This window comes from Osmerus eperlanus, chromosome 8, assembly GCF_963692335.1.
Source record: "Osmerus eperlanus chromosome 8, fOsmEpe2.1, whole genome shotgun sequence".
NCBI lineage: Eukaryota > Metazoa > Chordata > Actinopteri > Osmeriformes > Osmeridae > Osmerus > Osmerus eperlanus.
In genome coordinates this window covers 1,306,937-1,323,724 of record NC_085025.1, presented here as the reverse complement: position 1 = coordinate 1,323,724, position 16,788 = coordinate 1,306,937, and the positions used below count along the sequence as shown (strand labels likewise).

The 16,788-nt window shown below is 45.0% G+C and overlaps 2 protein-coding genes across 4 annotated transcripts; one reads left to right on the top strand and one right to left on the bottom strand.

The window, feature by feature from the left end:
- Positions 1–15: 15 nt before the first annotated feature.
- Positions 16–11,189, bottom strand: LOC134025153 (phospholipase B1, membrane-associated-like). Its single transcript, XM_062468040.1, has 41 exons — positions 11,144–11,189; positions 10,597–10,660; positions 10,440–10,474; positions 9,684–9,768; positions 9,546–9,597; positions 9,377–9,454; positions 9,184–9,249; positions 9,002–9,072; positions 8,816–8,891; positions 8,632–8,766; positions 8,417–8,488; positions 8,228–8,299; positions 7,877–7,954; positions 7,688–7,748; positions 7,428–7,486; positions 7,122–7,195; positions 6,966–7,009; positions 6,705–6,813; positions 6,543–6,594; positions 6,343–6,423; positions 6,179–6,244; positions 5,817–5,917; positions 5,624–5,705; positions 5,410–5,514; positions 4,835–4,930; positions 4,659–4,730; positions 4,472–4,549; positions 4,136–4,196; positions 3,925–3,983; positions 3,535–3,602; positions 3,314–3,357; positions 3,054–3,153; positions 2,914–2,965; positions 2,726–2,806; positions 2,551–2,616; positions 2,068–2,162; positions 1,758–1,839; positions 1,355–1,459; positions 1,151–1,246; positions 771–845; positions 16–629 (listed from the first exon to the last, which is right to left on the bottom strand). Exons 4-41 carry the CDS (start codon positions 9,761–9,763, stop codon positions 345–347), a joined length of 3,129 nt encoding a protein of 1,042 aa, XP_062324024.1. The 5' UTR covers positions 9,764–9,768; positions 10,440–10,474; positions 10,597–10,660; positions 11,144–11,189; the 3' UTR covers positions 16–344.
- A 3,780-nt stretch (positions 11,190–14,969) lies between these two features.
- On the top strand, positions 14,970–16,771 carry LOC134024528 (protein yippee-like 5). 3 transcript variants are annotated; one of them, XM_062467006.1, is made up of 3 exons: positions 14,970–15,138; positions 15,553–15,712; positions 15,881–16,771. In XM_062467006.1, exons 2-3 carry the CDS (start codon positions 15,572–15,574, stop codon positions 16,142–16,144), a joined length of 405 nt encoding a protein of 134 aa, XP_062322990.1. In that variant the 5' UTR covers positions 14,970–15,138; positions 15,553–15,571; the 3' UTR covers positions 16,145–16,771. The 3 variants fall into 3 exon arrangements, with proteins under 3 accessions (XP_062322990.1, XP_062322989.1, XP_062322991.1); XM_062467005.1 differs by having other exon boundaries at positions 14,971–15,138; positions 15,565–15,712; XM_062467007.1 differs by lacking the exon at positions 14,970–15,138 and adding an exon at positions 15,157–15,383 and having other exon boundaries at positions 15,561–15,712.
- Positions 16,772–16,788: the final 17 nt, after the last annotated feature.

The following is a 16,788-nucleotide window of genomic DNA, read 5'->3' as shown; positions in this document are numbered from 1 at the left end:
CTAAAAGCATCATTTTGGCATCACCTTTTATTGTTTAAATAAACAATTATTTAATAATTGCATACATTCTTAATGGTAATTGGGAACATAAAACGTTGGTACTGTTTATACAATAAAATAAAATAGGGGAAATATAAATAATCTACAGTTATATTTACAGAATGCTTGGTAGAACATGCAAAACCCGTATTGTGTGATTATGTGTGCGTGTGTGCGTGTGTGAATGTTTGTGTATGTGTGTCTGAATGAGAGAGAAAAATAAAGAGAGAGAAAGAATGAAAGAAAAACTGTGCAGAAGTGGAAAAAGTAGGCCAGTATCATCAACATAATTATTTCACAGCGCCTTAAAAAACAGTTCCTTTCATCTCTACCACTTTCTCCTCCTTCTTCCTTTGGTTCTGACGCAGTCTGTAAGACATGAGCAGCCAGGTGACCCCCCAACCAATAAGTAAACCGACCACAGCAAGAACAGCAGTCACCCACACAGGCACAGAAGAATCACACTGGATGATGGGGGCCGTTGGGCCTGGACTCAGGCTGGTGGTTGCCACTGGAGGTTGGACAGTGGTGCTGGGCTGTACAGGTGAGCTTGAGAGACTGTTGATCTTGGTAAAGATGAACGGATGATCCTAAAGGGGGAGAACAAACTAAGTTGCAAACAGGCAAATAGATGTAAATGACACGTGCGTCACACAAACTCATCTCAGATAAGTTGAACACTTGTTTCACCAGTAGACCGAGCTGCCACACTGTGTGTGACGGCTACATACCTCAGAGGGGCACTTGATTTTGGAGCGATCATGTGTGAAGTTGTTGTACATGTGTTTCCTGCCCACCGGCTCCATCTGTGAAACACCACCAATGTTACTACGTTTACATTTAGTACACGCTCTTATCCAGAGCGACTTACAGTAAGTACAGGGACATTCCCCCTGAGGCGTGAAGTGCCTTGCCCAAGGACACAACGTCATTTTGCACAGCCGGGAATCGAACCAACAACCTTATGATTAATAGGCCGCCTCCCTAACCGCTCAGCCATCTGACAGCCTAATGACTAACTAAGCTATGAACTTGGAAACCCAGAGCACAGAGTTTGAGCTCAACCACTTGTGCTTATGGTTTGATCCTCCATGTCTACCCTCTCGCTCACCATGTTGTTCCAGAGAGCGATGGCCATCTCCGCATGGCCTCGTTCGCTGATGTGGAAACAGTCCGCAGAGAAGAAACTCATGTCAGCTACTCCCACCTGTGAAAACAGACGGTTAGTATGTGTGTACATGTATGTGTGTGTATGTGTGGTCATTTATGTGTGTGTATGTGTGTGTGTTTGTGCTCAACATGCAGGCGTTCTAACCCCAACGTAAGGCACAAAGGAGCTGTGTAGGTAAGGTTGGAGGACAACAGTGAAATCCTCCCGCCCATCATAACGTTCTCCTGAGATCAGAAGCTCGCTCTCAATCTGTTCAAAATAAATATGAATAGAAGGAGATTAAATCTGTGCGTTTGAGCATGATGGATTCATCTGTCATTTATTCCTGTTAAATCTTCAGACAGAGAATATCAAACATTTACGTTTACATTTAGCTGACGCTCTTATCCAGAGCGACTTACAGTAAGTACAGGGACATTCCCCCGAGGCAAGTAGGGTGAAATGCCTTGCCCAAGGACACAACGTCAATTGACACGGCCGGGAATCAGCCACCTGACTCCCCAAACAAATGTGACTTTATTATTAGTTGTGGCCTCTTCTCCCCTACCTGGTACTCTTTGTTGATACGTTTGATCTCTTCCAGTTCTGGAGAGTTATCATCTGGACTCATAAGGCAGGGACACTTATTCCTGTCCAGAGATGGCAGAAGTACACATATACGTAACCATAAATATTTCAACCATAAGTGGATTTGTGGGCCATAAGAATGTCCCCCTTTTTTGAAAGCAGGTTTTGATTTACTTTTGAAAAATACTTTTTCAACCTTGAAAAAAAAAATCTACACTTTTTTTAGAAAATACTTTTTCAACCTTTACAAACAAAATCATTTTAGAAAACATCTAAAAATATATTTTTACCTCTGAAACAGGGAGCACAATGTGTTCTGCTGCTGCACCGTCCGAAGAGGCTCAAGCTGCAGTACCTCAGTGACACTGACCATTACTCTTGGTACCTGGAGAGAGACAGAGAGAGAGAGAGAGACAGAGAGAGACAGAGAGAGAGAGAGAGAGAGAGAGAGAGACAGAGAGAGAGAGAGAGAGAGACAGACGGAGGGAGATCATGGCGATAGGTCGTGAGAATGTACATTTGTTTTTAGTTGGGAAAAGGATTCTCATTTAGAAAGATACGTTTAGAGTATCTACCCGGGGCGTAGCCACGGTAGCCCAATTTGTTCTAAGGCCTACCCAAAAACGAAAATATCTCAGAAAAATGATGCAAAGTAAATAAGTTAAAAAAACTGAAAAGATGACTATCCATATTTTTCTAGGCCTACCCAAAAAGATTATTCTGGCTACACCCCTGGTATCTACTGATCCACAAGAATGTTTCTCCTCACTGACCTGTTGGTACAGCATGTCCAGGCTCAACATCAGATTGTGGCTGTAGTTCTTTGGAGTCAGGTTGTTCTGAGGGAGGTATGGCAACACTTTGTTATGTATCCACACTCTGTAAAAACACTACTGGTGTGTCACCGTTCTGTCAGTCTGTTGTGTATCGCTTGGAGAGTACACATACCTGGTCTATGCAGAAATGACAAAGATCACTGCCCCCGACAAAGATGGTCACTAGCTTCCAATCATTTTCAAAATCCACTTGCTTTGGGTCGCACAGACAGAGGAAGACATGGAGGACAGAAGCCCTTGTCAGATGATCCCAGCTTAACTTACTTTACTGAGTGTATCCAGTGAGAGTAAAATTGTTACCTTGTTTTCTTTCATGGCCTTGATCAACTGTTGGATCTGAGCTGGGATCTCACTAGGAAACAGCAAACATGGGTATAAGTGGGACTGACAGGAGAGGAGGAGAGAGACACGTCGGGCTGTGAGAGTCTGGCTGTACTTACAGGGTCATGGCCCCAGCCACGGCCATGTTGAAACCCTTCTGCCTTGGATCTTGACCTTTAGAGAAGCCCTGGAGGGAGGGGTTGAACTTCTTCAGAATGTCTAGAAGAAACAAACAGTTGTAGAGACAGCATGGACTACCGTCTTTATGGGGTTAAGACGTGTACAGTGCCACTATCTGTACGTCAATAAGTTGTCCACTGTATTCAGAGAGTGGAGTTTTTGATATCTAGTGGTCACATATGAGCATTGCAACACTCACTTGGCAGTGTAGTGACAGTGTCCAAGCTCTGGTCCCCTCCAATACTGCAGGAACACAGACAGACACGCAAGAACATTTGTTTGGTAAATGTCACTTTTATAGAGACTAAGAGGCAGAGCCTCAGACCAAGCTCTCCAACAATGACCATGCATGGCCAGGCAGGCCTGGTGTACGCTGAAGGGTGTTTACATGTAGGAGTGTATGATTAGGCAGTGCTGTACCTCCATGAAACTCCTTTGTACTCTCGGTTGAGTTCAAAAATGTTCTTCGACTTGGCTGCAACCCCAGCCTGTGAAGAAAGAACATGCCGATGATGTACGAGGAAACAGATGTCAAGTAAACAATTCTCTGACTAGATAGGAAACCAGAAATGATGATATATATGTTATATAATGCTGTTGTCTGCATAAAAGATATTGAACATCAAAGGGATATCACAATAGTTGAACTAGTTACCGATAACAAATGATAAGAGAGGTTCATAGATCATGGAAACTATAGACGGTTTGCTTAATCACCCACACCCACCCCCCCCCCCTCGACACACACACACACACACACACACACACACACACACACACACACCACTCAGTCTTCTTGTATTTTCTTACAGTGATTGAGTCTCCCAGTGCTGCCACCACCTTGATGTCTGCTGGGCGCAGTTTGTGAACTGGGAAGAGGAGAACACATCAGTTAGTACTGCACCAAGTCCCTGTCATCTCCACCGCCCCGTCAGGGAGCCAGTGAGGTGAGCCCTGAGTCTCAGTCTAACCTGAGGAAGGCACAGATCTCACTTGAGGTAGGCACAGATCTCAGTCTCACCTGAGGTAGGCACAGCTGTGGATGGAGCCACGGATGAACAGGAGAGATCGCTCCCCCAGTTCTAGTGATAAAGAGAGAGAGAGAGAGAGAGAGAGAGAGAGAGGGAGAGAGAGGGAGAGAGAGAGAGGGAGAGAGGGAGAGAGGGAGAGAGGGAGAAAGGGAGAGAGGGAGAGAGGGAGAGAGAGAGATAGGACACAGAAGCAGAACAGAGTGAGTCCATCATCTTTAAGCATGTTTCATTAATCTCACAGTCCTTTCTTGATAAGTGACTCACAGCTGACAGTTTGGTCACCTCTGTATCCAAAGAGGATGTTTGAGCCGTTTGTAGGGACCTACCGTGATTGGTGGAGGTTTTGGGGCGGGGCCTTTATATGTGTAATTGCTGTTCTGGTAGGTCTGCAAAAACGGCGAGTCCTAAATGGAAGAAATACACTTTTTTTTCTTTTTTGAAAAAAACTTTATATGAATTTTTCTGAAACTGAAATACTTTCAAAGGTAGAAAACGTGTGTCAGAGATATTAACCTTAGATGGGCACTTCAGGGGAATTTCACTGGAGAATGCCTGCACAGCAGTCTTGTTTCCAAGAGGCTCCAACTATGGACAAACCCAATGAAAAGGAATGATGAACTTCTAAAGGCAAACGCATGTTGCGGCTCCTCTCTAGGTTCATTTTATGACATCTGCGTCTCGAGTCTGACCATGTTGTTCCAGAGGGAGCGAGCCATCAGAGTCTGGGACTTCTGGCTGAGATGGAAGCAGTCAGCGCTGAAGTACGAACGGTCTGGCCTTCCGTCCTGGAACACAGCGGAACACAGTGGAACACAGCGGAACACAGTGGAACACAGCGGAACACAGTGGAACACAGTGGAACACAGCGAAACACAGCGAAACACAGCGGAACACAGCGGAACACAGCGGAACACAGCGGAACACAGTGGAACACAGCAAAACACAGCGGAACACAGCGGAACACAGCGGAACACAGTGGAACACAGCGGAACACAGTGGAACACAGCGGAACACAGTGGAACACGGTGGAACACAACGGAACACAGTGCAACATTAGGATTAGTTTGGGTCTAAAACTAAATCTAGAGAGAATGTCGCATTGCCTATGTGGTGGAATTCAGTCGCACAGGCAACGCTACCCTCATGCGCTCACACACACATGCGATCGCAAGTCTATAAGCATCATTTTCACTGTGACCCCAAACTGGGTTAAGAGTCTCAAGAGTCTCAAGTCTCCGTCCACCATCCTGCAGACATGACTTACCTCCAGCAGAGGAACGATCACGTCTCTGAGGAGAGGCTGAATGACCACGGTGAAGTTAGGGTGGGTGTCATACCGGCCAGACTCCACCAGCACGTTCAACGACCACTGAAATGATCGAAGGCAAGGGATTAGAATGCATCACACAATAAATACATGACTGATAGTTCTTCTTTTACAAAAGAATGAGTGCGCATCCATGTGACGTTTGTCATACCTGATAATCTCTGATCAGTTCATGCATCTGCTTTAACGCTAGAGATCCTTCTTTGGGCAGGATAACACAGGGACACAGGATGCTGTGGAGAGGACAAACAGACACTCTACACGTCTAAACCCACTCTGATCTAGGCCTTGTGATGCACGATAACCAGATGTAGAACTGTTGTGGGCAGAGCAGGGACACGTACTTGACCAGCCAGGTGGGGCACTTGACAGAGGGGTCCTGGTGGGCCTTCCTCAGGGAGGTGATGTCTATGGGCTCCACCAGGTTCACGATGGCCCGGGGCACCTGGCATTAGGACAAAGAGACAGAGAGACACAGGACCAGACACAAACATTGTATTAAGTTATATTCTTCTCTTCCTGAAAGACTTAGTCTGATTAATCAAATCAAATCAAATGTATTTGTATAGCCCTTTTTACACGCAAGCATGTCACAGAGGGCTTCACATACGCCCATAGAACTGCCCCTCAACCAACCTAAACCCTCAAGGATTAAGTAAAAGATAAACCAAAATGGAGTGAAAGGGGACTTGTCCACAGTCCTAACCTCTTTGTGAAGGTAATCCAGTGCCTCTTGAATGTGACGTAAAAAGTTCTCCACAGAGTAAAACAGCTGTGGGGAAAAAGGGGGGAGAGACAGTTGACTTTTAAAGAACAAAAATCCCAAGAGGCGAAAACAGGTATTACAGAAGACGCGATATTAGTACTCACTGAGTTCTGGCAGTAGCTGCACAGGTCATTGCCTCCGATAAACATAGTGATTATCTTCCAGTCAGATTGGAAATTGATGCGCTGCAACACAGAAGGCACCATGAAAATATGCATGTCAACCAAGGAGTGTTGTTAGGAAGCTGTCCATAAACTCTAGGAAATACTTCTCATCACTGAATAACACATCTGAGCCGTCTTACTGAGTCATTCTTCATCATGGCCACAAGGGTTCGCACTTGCTTTGGTATATCCCTGAAAACACACAAGAAGACACCTGATGAACCTGATCACATGGAGACCAGGGAGGAGGAGTGTTTGCATGGATGCAGGTGTTTAGAGAGCGGTCTGGTGGGACTCCTCACTTGGCTTTCCCTCCTGCCACTGCCTGGTTGAGGAAGGCCTGGGGGGTGTCCTGTTTGCCCATGCCCGTAGAGTAGCCAGTCACGAGAGGGTTAAAGTGCTTCAGGATATCTAAACAGCGGCAAAAGACACTGGGATGAAGCTAAGGGAGCGTAATACACTCATGAGTCCACAGAGTGGGTGAGGCACAGCACTGGAGGCCGGTGTCCTGTCATTAGCTTTAGCTGATTATGTGAATCACAAAGACAAGGAGAAGGACTCACTGGGAAGTGTTGTGACGGTGGTAAGGTTCTCGTCTCCCCCGATACTAATTTGCCAAACAGAGACAGAAACTGCATGAGTCAGGGTTTACTGATACATGTAGCTAACACTCAGACAGGTGATTAGATAGTGGTAATGGCTGCACTGTGGTGACCCACCTAAAGGAGAGCCCTCTGTACTGTCGCAAGACATCCAGTACATTGGTAGGTTTGGAATCAATACCGTTGCCTGCCTGTTGATCAGAAACACAGTTGAGAATTGGATGACTGTCAGAAAGCAGTTGGGTAAGTGGGCTCACCACTCAGCAGGTGGGCTCACCACACAGCAGGTGGGCTCACCACTCAGCAGGTGGGCTCACCACACAGCAGGTGGGCTCACCACTCAGCAGGTGGGCTCACCACACAGCAGGTGGGCTCACCACTTAGGTACAGGTGAAAGGAGAAACCACCAAATGCCTGACTCACTGTCAGAGAGTCTCCCACGGCAGCCACCACCTTGATGTCACCTGGCCGGAGAGCGTGAACTAGGAGGAGAACACAAGGTCAGGGCGGACATAGCAACACACACACACACACACACCACAACATATTTAACTTATCAGTTATAAACTTATCATTTCACCTTTGGGTGAAATGTTACTTTGCACAATACTGCAAGTGAACAGTGTTCAAGGTCACAGTGGAGGGTTTGACTTGTACATGTAACATGTGTAAGTTGTTCTTACCAGAGTCTGGAGGGTGACTGGAGGGGCTGAGGTCCTCACAGGGCAGCTCAGTGCCCATGATCTGACAAGACACACAGAGCACGTCCACAATCAGCAGCATGAACAGTGTGTGGACTGTGAGGAGCTCCATGTGGTTGTGACTGAGACAGTCTGCACTGGCCCTGGTCAACATGGCAAGGAACCACTCACTGGATCAAAACGAAGACTTGGCTCACTGTGGTGGGAGGCTACTGGAGAGTTCCTCTGTGTCCTGAGGAAGGGCCGTTTCTGAGAGAGAGATATATGGGGAGGGAGAGAGAGAAAGGGAGAGAGAGAGAAAGGGAGAGAGAGAGAGAGAGAGAGAGAGAGAGAGAAAGGGAGAGGGAGAGAGAGAGAGAGAGAGAGAGAGAGAGAGAGAGAGAGAGAGAGAGAGAGGGAGGGGAAAGATAGATTTATCTCAGTAACATTTTGTTTGAATTATGTGTTGTTTTGTTCTGCGATAAACTACTTGCGTAGTTGATAGTCATGCACAGTTTGTGCGTGAGAGCGAGTCTTTCCTACCTCAGTGGGGCATGGGACAGATAAGATCATGTCATTGTCCCCCATGTTCTGCCGGCCACTGGTAGACTGCAGCTAAAAGACAAATGACCCCATTATTACAATGTTCATCGTGGCCTGGAAAGTGAGCGTGGACAATGGCTGTGTGTTGGCCTCAGAGACACGGCCTCTGTAGCAGGCCGGAGGACTGACCAGGTTTGCCCACATCTGCAGCATCAGCTCGTCTGTGTGACGTGACTGTTGTATGGCGGTAGGCCTCCCACTCTGTTGGGGAGGCACAAAAGAACAGTTGTGTGTGAACATACAGCACAGCGCCTATGCTGCTGGGCCTCACTGGTGACTGAGAAGAGTGTGTTTGTGTGCTTCATGTTGGCAGGTGCTGGTGGCTTCAACTGCTGGTCACTCACGTCGACTGAAGCGCTGTTTGTGATAAAAGGAGAGTCCTGCAGGAGGACGGCAAAGTCACGCCTGCTGCAGTACCACAGCTTCTCCTCCAGGTGGCGACCAAGGGACTCCTGGTGGGTTTCATTGAAACACTTGAACTACAAGTCCATGAACATACTAAATGAGAGATGAGAAGACTTGTTTTACCTGCATGGCTTGAGTAAGTATGGTCTTCAGTAGTCTCTGTTCACCTTCGCTCTTTCTCTCCATACATGGGCACATCCTGCCAACACAAAACCCAAACATCTCCCATGACAACCAACCAAAAGGATCAAATCCTGGAAACGTGTAATGTGTAACTCTAAAACTCAGTTTGTTCATTAAAAGCCGCACCTGTTTTGGTGGGCTGGACCAGTGTCATAGTCGCCGTTCCACACCGCGACGCTCACAATGGTCCGCTTCAACTGTAAGTACGTAGAAAGCAATCATAAACTCCTGCTCAATAACTTCAGTTAATCCCCAGAAGAAGTCTAACGTGTAGTGGAAAGATGTGCCAGCGCCGTATATTATCAGACCTGCGAGTGAAGCGCTCGTAGAGCAAGATCTAGTTGTTGCACAGTTGCTTCCATGGCTGAGGTGACCTGCCGACACACAAACACCATGTTTGTCTTGACATGTTTGTGTTGACATGTTTGTGTTGTCATGGGCACGACTAGACCATAACAAGGCTGAAATGTAGAAGGATTTTTTTTGTCTTTGACCTCTGACCTTGTCCTGACATGCGCAGATGTCGTCAACCTGGATGAACAGCAGCACCAGCTTCCAGTCTCTATCTGTGTCTACTTCCTGTCGGAGGAAGGAGAGATGAGTCCCTGATGGGTCAAATTAACCTTTGCAATACACTAGGTTGAGGTTATTGGGAAAAGGTCGTTTTTACCTGATTATTGCTAAAGGAGAGAGACAGTTCTCTGGCCTGCTCCACGAGACTTGTGAAAAATTGTAAAGGGTTGAAAATGAGACACACACAGGCACATGTACAGGTGTATATTTCTTTCTTGGGAGTGTTTTGACTAACCTGGGCTGTGAGATGTCGGAGGAATATGGGTTGATTTGATCAGGTAGTTGACTGGTCAGGGATGGGTTGAATAAAGTCATGACATCTTGAAGGAACGGGAGGAAATTCAGACGTTTTGTTACTTTACGAGGCCTTCGGGGAATAACTACAGAAATCTATGTGCCGTAAAGGTGACACCGAGGTCATGATTGTGGGGTTGGCCTCCTGCTATCTACCTCTATCAGTCTTTTCTTCTTCTGTGGTTGGATACTAGTAATGTTCTTTTGTCATATGCTTTTTTATCAGTGAAATTGATAGCAATAAATACTGACTTGAACTTGCTGTCAACTAGCTCTATCAAGGTACAACTATCAGAGCAGTAAAGATATCATACAGTAGTATGAAGTCCATTCATATGTGTTCTTTACACTCGATTTTGATATGTATTCAATGCAGTTATATTATACCCCACATTGAATTTTGATTGTGTCAAAAGACCGATTGGTGGATCGATTACAGAAAGATAATGCCCTAATGACGTTCAGTAGATAGATGTTCCTTAGAATGTATATTGTTGCAAACTTAATCTTTTCTTCATCCATGGACATTTCCTCCCTTAGGAGTCACTTAAAATACTCAGTCAGATTTGTTTATGAAACTGTAACATTTCAAAACTAATTTTAAATAGGTAAGCCCAAGATACGGACCAAGATACTCTGTCAGAGCACATTTAGATTAAACCATAAAACACAGCTAAACATTTCAATATAGGCTTACCGTGAAACTTTGAAAGGACAGTGGACAGCTTACTGCTGCAGGCAGAAAGACGGACTTATGTTTGATTATCATAAACATTTGAATGCTTCCACATGATTCCTTATGATCCAGAATGCTGGTTATCCCATATCCCAGAATGCACCGCAGTGTTTCTCACCTGTGTGTCTGGATGTTTCCGATGGCAGCGACCACGGCTACGTCTGAGGGCCTGAGGCTGTGAACTGGAAAGAGAGCTGGAGTCAACGTCTTTACACTGGGTTTCAAATGGAACATTTAAATTAACCACAGTAACACTTTAGATACAGGTGCTTGTAATCAGCGTTATAGATGATAAGGCCACCATGAGATACTTATTAGCATTAATACGTGTTAATATGTATGTATAAGTGTTAACAATATTGGTAAGGGTTGGGGTCAGGGGTCAAAGCTAGGTTTTCTGTCATATTTCAGGACATTACATCACCACGATTCAAATTGATTCTAGGCGGTCTTCTTCTGGGATGCCGTATGTACTGAACTGAGTGAGATACTAGATGCTGTACATACTGAACTGAGTGAGATACTAGCTGTGTAGAGCTGAGGGTCCAGAGCCGGACCAATCAGTTCTGTCACCAATCACATGGACAATCATCTGACTACAGGATAATCAACACATGGACACTCACCTGACTACAGGATAATCAATGCTTGGAGATCAAACTCACCTGAGGTAGGAGGGGGCTGGGAGGGGGGGGGGATCACAGGGCAAAGTTGTGCATCGGCTTTGGGATGAAGATGACAACAAAAAGGAATCAGATACTTTGGTTACAAGTGCTGTAATCAAGTAATGAATTCTCACACATAGATTTATAACAGGAATACATATCGAGTCCATAGACAGAACCATGCACAGCTAAAACGAAAACATACTCAAACTGCAATTACAGAGTTTGTGTTTCCATATTTGGTAACATTCATTTCATGCATACTTGAAGTGTTTTTAGAATATGAGAATGTAAAGCGACCTGATGCCATGGAGAGCACCAGCAGTACGACCGTCAGCAGAGACATCCTTCGTCTGTGTGTGCCAGTGATGCAACTCCTAAACCACCCGTCCTGCTGTGTGCCAGTGATGCAACTCCTAAACCACCCGTCCTGCTGTGTGCCAGTGATGCAACTCCTAAACCACCCGTCCTGCTGTGTGCCAGTGATGCAACTCCTAAACCACCCGTCCTGCTGTGTGCCAGTGATGCAACTCCTAAACCACCCGTCCTGCTGTGTGCCAGTGATGCAACTCCTAAACCACCCGTCCTGCTGTGTGCCAGTGATGCAGCTCCTAAACCACCCGTCCTGCTGTGTGCCAGTGATGCAGCTCCTAAACCACCCGTCCTGCTGTCAGTCTGTCTGTCTGACAGGTAGATAACAAGGTGCTCAGTATCTCCAGGTCCACTACACTTCTGCTCAGAGCAATTAACAAATATACCTGCTGACACGTCATGAATATACAGAGGGGGTGGGGCCAAACACTTATTCAATGGCATGGCCATGACACTGTCGTCACAACAACTCCAGTACCTGCCAGTCAGCGAAAACAGAAGGTAGGTTGAAAGAGACAATGACAGAAAAAGAGCAAACAAGGAGAGAGAGCAAATGAGAGACAGACAGAAAGAGCGAAAGAATGAAAGAGAGATTTAAAAAAACCCTACAGGATGAACAGAACATGTAATGTACAGAGAAATTGTGTAAGGGTACATTAAGATTAGTAGAAGGTCATTTGAACTGCATGGAGAGGCCAATTCTGCATTTTATCTTAATAAGTAGTTTGTTCTTCAGTTGTAAGAGTCAAGATAATAGTTAAATCAATGCTCTTATCTTTCAGTTTTTCATACTGTGCAACCACACTTTTCACTGAAATCACAAAATGTCAACACAAGGCCTTAACTATTGGCCAAATGAATAAACATATGAGGTTGAAAGTTTTGCAACTCTTATATTCTTCAGTACTTGTGTCAGCAAGGTCATGGATTCTGAGATACTTTCTTGTTGTAACTCAGACTATCTGTTTTCAGCGAAAGGTAACATTGTGTGAAAACTCAGAGATAAGAATGTGCTTCTCCAACACTCAGGTCACTCAGGCCACACCACTTGATAAAACATGGGCCCATGTAGAACAAGGACTGCAGAACAAACAGATACCTCAAGAAAATGACAAATCCACAATCATTATTCACAAAAAATGAACAACGCAAAAGAGGTTTGAACGGCTGTATTTGTGTATTGGTCTATTTGTGTATTTGTCCTTGTGTTTGTGAAGTGGATTTGCACCCCTACATACATGCACCCCTACACATCAACGGATCCGAAGTGGAAAAGGTCAGCTGCGTCAGGTTCCTCGGGGTGAACATCAGCAATGATCTCACCTGGTCTGTTCAAACGGACAAGGTGGTCAAAGCGGCCCGGAAACGCCTCTTCTTCCTGAGGAGACTGAAGAAGTTTGGCATGGACTCAGTCATCCTCACTAACTTTTACAGATGCACTATAGAGAGCATACTGACTGGTTGCATCACAGTGTGCTATGGGAGCTGCACAGACAGTGACCGCAAGGCCCTATGTAGTGTGGTCCGTTCTGCTGAGTTCATCATCAGGAAGCTCCCAGCCCTACAGGACACCTACCACACATGATGCCTCAGGAAAGCTGGCAGGATTCTAAGAGACTGTTACCACCCATCCTTCAGTCTTTTTACCCCGTTGCCTTCTGGCAGGCGTTAACGCAGCATTCGGTCTCGCACACGCAGACTGGACAACAGTTTCTTTCCAAGGGCCATCTGGTTTCTGAATGAACATTGATATGGACATTGATACACTTCACCCTAGTCAATTTACACACTGTCACTTTCAGCTACTGGTTGCAGTATCGCCAAATTTTGCACTAATTGTACTTCACTTGTCTAAGGTTAGTATAGGTTTATAAGGTTAGTATAGGTTATTATGTGTATTAGAGGTTTAGTATACTGTATTGAATATTGTATATTATTTGTATATTTAGGAGGTTTACTATATTTTAGCTTATCATAGATGTAATCTATGTTCTGTGTACTTATATGTTATGTTGTGCCAGGTTGCTTTGCGTTGTCTTGTCCTGTGCCCAGTCTGACCTTGTGTTGTTCTCTGTGCATCTGACAATAAAAGACTTGAACTTAAACTTGAACTTGATTTGTAATCGTGGTTCACCTGTTTATGAGTGCGTCTTCAGAGCAGCTGAAACCTTAGGTGACCTGATGTTTTACATCAGGACAGTGGGCGGTCTACCTCATGTAACTTCATTATCTGAGGATTTATTCAGAAAATATTATTTATAATATTATTTCTTGTAATAATTTATTATTGGAGGAATTACAGAGTGCAGGGAGTGCCGGGGGGGGGGGGGGGGGGGGGTGTCTCACTACAACACATAATCAAGGAGATTTGTACTGTATGTAATGTTGTAGACATTTTTGTAGTCATTTACTTTTTGAATGCTGTATGGTATGGGAAATCATTAAGTTGATCAGTGTTAAATACTTATATTATCCCCTTGAATCAAATGAGCTTCCAATCCGTCAGATAAGAGTGGATTTATTGCTGATCATAATCAATTTTTAATCCTGTTAACAGAGATTGTCTTTGCATAAGAGTCTATTATCTCCCTCTCAAGGACAAGGACAAGGGTGTTCTTGCTAACTCTGTAAGGGTTTAGGGTTAAGGGTTGAGATTGAGATCGGGGGTCCATCAGCGACACAGTAAGCACACATTGTAAAGAGAGGTAACCTGCGTAACTACCACTGCCAAGTCTAGAACTTCCGGTGAAGTTAAAAACATGACTTTTAATAACCCGAACAGGTTGTTAACCCTTAGCTATAGCTCTCTTATTAACCCTAGCTACAATCAGATTGCGCTAACCCGCTTCTCGCTTTTTGTCATCGACCGATAACAGGTCGCCCTCACGGAGCTCTCTTCCATTTCCAGATTTTTGTTAGAAACTGAGAACTACATCTTACATTACATTATGGTTTGCTATCGGAAGTTGTTGACTTGGGTTGTGCAATGTGCGGAAGTTATGTGTGCATAGTGAATTCTGCGAGTTTCTTATTTTATTTTATGATTTTTTTAATATTACGAACGCCATAATATAGCCTATGTAAAATATGGTAATTAAATTCCATAAAGATCTTGAATAAAAAAATGGGTCGTATGCAAATTAAGGCGGAAGTGTCAGTTGGTCATAACGTGTAAATATTTTTATATTTATTCATTTTTCATACTTTAGTTTTCATTGGTTTGGCGGCCCACCTGTATTAGCCGGTCACAGGTTGTGAATCTCTGCTGTAGTAGGATTCTCCTCACTGTTGTCCACCAACACACAAGCTTCGGATGACAGATAAGTATACTGTCAAAGACGCTTTTGTTTTTTATATGTTTTGAAGGACCCTCGTCTTTTACTAGTTTGACCGCCCCCTTGTGGTTAAACTATAAAGTACCATAATGTTAGGGGCGGGGCTAACGTCGCCGGATGTGTTGCTCCAGCGGAACAGCTGTGGACAAAACACGACGTTTGTTTGAGTAGGGTGTCTGCGCACCGAGTTCAGCTAAAGGAAAACGCACAACGTTGAAGAGAACACAAAATAAAACGAAGCGTAGAAATACCGTCTGTATATAAACCGAAAGGATCTAGCTACCTACGGTGAGAAAGTTCCTTCCATATGTTGTTGTGTTACTATCGTTTTTTCCAAACTGGATGAAGTACTAATGTTCCATGATAAGACAACGATGGAGCTATATCCATGGATTCAATTCACGTGTAATGGATTAAATTATGGGATGTGTTGATACCTTTAAATGGGAAACGTTTTTTCAACTAAGGAAAGCTGCCAGTTCAGAATTGATGTAAGACATCATCATGCTATCGCATAGCAGCAGACTTCCGTGGTTGGTTGTGCATTTTTCTGGTCTGCTAAGTTAATGACAATAATACCACACATCAGCCCACCATCTTTGATCTAGTCGCAGTTTCATTCCCTCTCTAGCTGTGTCTCAAAACTGTGTGAATGAGTGTGAGAACGTGTCTGATAGGAGTTATGTCTGTTTTGATGGTCAGCCTGGCAGACAGCAGCAGAATGGGCCGCATCTTCCTGGATCACATCGGTGGCACGCGGCTCTTCTCCTGTGCCAGCTGTGACACCATCCTGACCAACCGCACGGAGCTCATCTCCACCCGCTTCACCGGCGCTACAGGAAGAGCCTTCCTCTTCAACAAGGTGAGCCCAGTCACTGCAGCCAGGACAGCGCACCACTGGCAACATGCTCCTATGAGTCAACCACTGCATAGTTCTGTTGTCCACCTCCCTACGTAGGTCCAGACACAGATATGTTTGCATGATCCGGTGTCGCCCCCGGCTTGTTACTGATGTTCAGCCTTCCACCAGGTGGTGAACCTGCAGTACAGGGAGGTGCAGGACAGACTGATGCTGACAGGCAGGCACGTGGTGAGAGACATCAGCTGTAAGAACTGCAACAGCAAGCTGGGCTGGATCTACGAGTACGCCACAGAGGACAGCCAGCGCTACAAGGAGGGCCGCGTGATCTTGGAGCGGGCGCTGGTGAGGGAGAGCGAGGGGTTTGAGGAGCACGCTCCCTCAGGGATCTCCTTACAGCCCAGCACCCCAGATAACTGCTCTCTGGTGGGCTAGCAGCTCCTTCAGCAAAGAATCCTGTTGAGAATTGTGAGCATCTTCTCACTTAGTGTTAGTCTTAGAGGTGCCCACCCAGGTGGGCGTATTGCAGACGTGCACAGCAGATAAACCACACCATCGGTTCACAGTGGGTTGGTGACTGCAGGTCACTGGTCAGTCTGTGTATGGAGGTGTGGTTGAAGAGCTTTGAGCTAAGCTTAGACAGGTGCTTTCTCACCTCCCAATGTCACAGTATCCCAGCAGCCAACTAACTACTGCCATTAGTTGAGGCAGTTGGTTGGTTTTGTTCAGAGCTAAATGGTGGAATTCCAAACGAGTTATCGGTGTATATCCAATTGCATACCTTTCACTTTACATTTCAACAAGTTAGCTTATATTTGGATGTTTGTATTGAGTTTGAATTCAATTCTGTGTTGTACTTATTTGACCATGCTTCTCCCTCTATACAGACTGTAGTTCTCAAGCTGCTGTCCTATTCTAGATCAGACTGGACTCCATCTTCTATTTACCGTTGAAACCAATGGCTTTTTTATTTTTATTATTGACCCTGTCCAGGTACCCATTTCTATTTCCTTGACATCACTTTAATACTTTAATAAAGTGACAAATCTGAATCAACATGAATCAGACTCAAGTTTCAT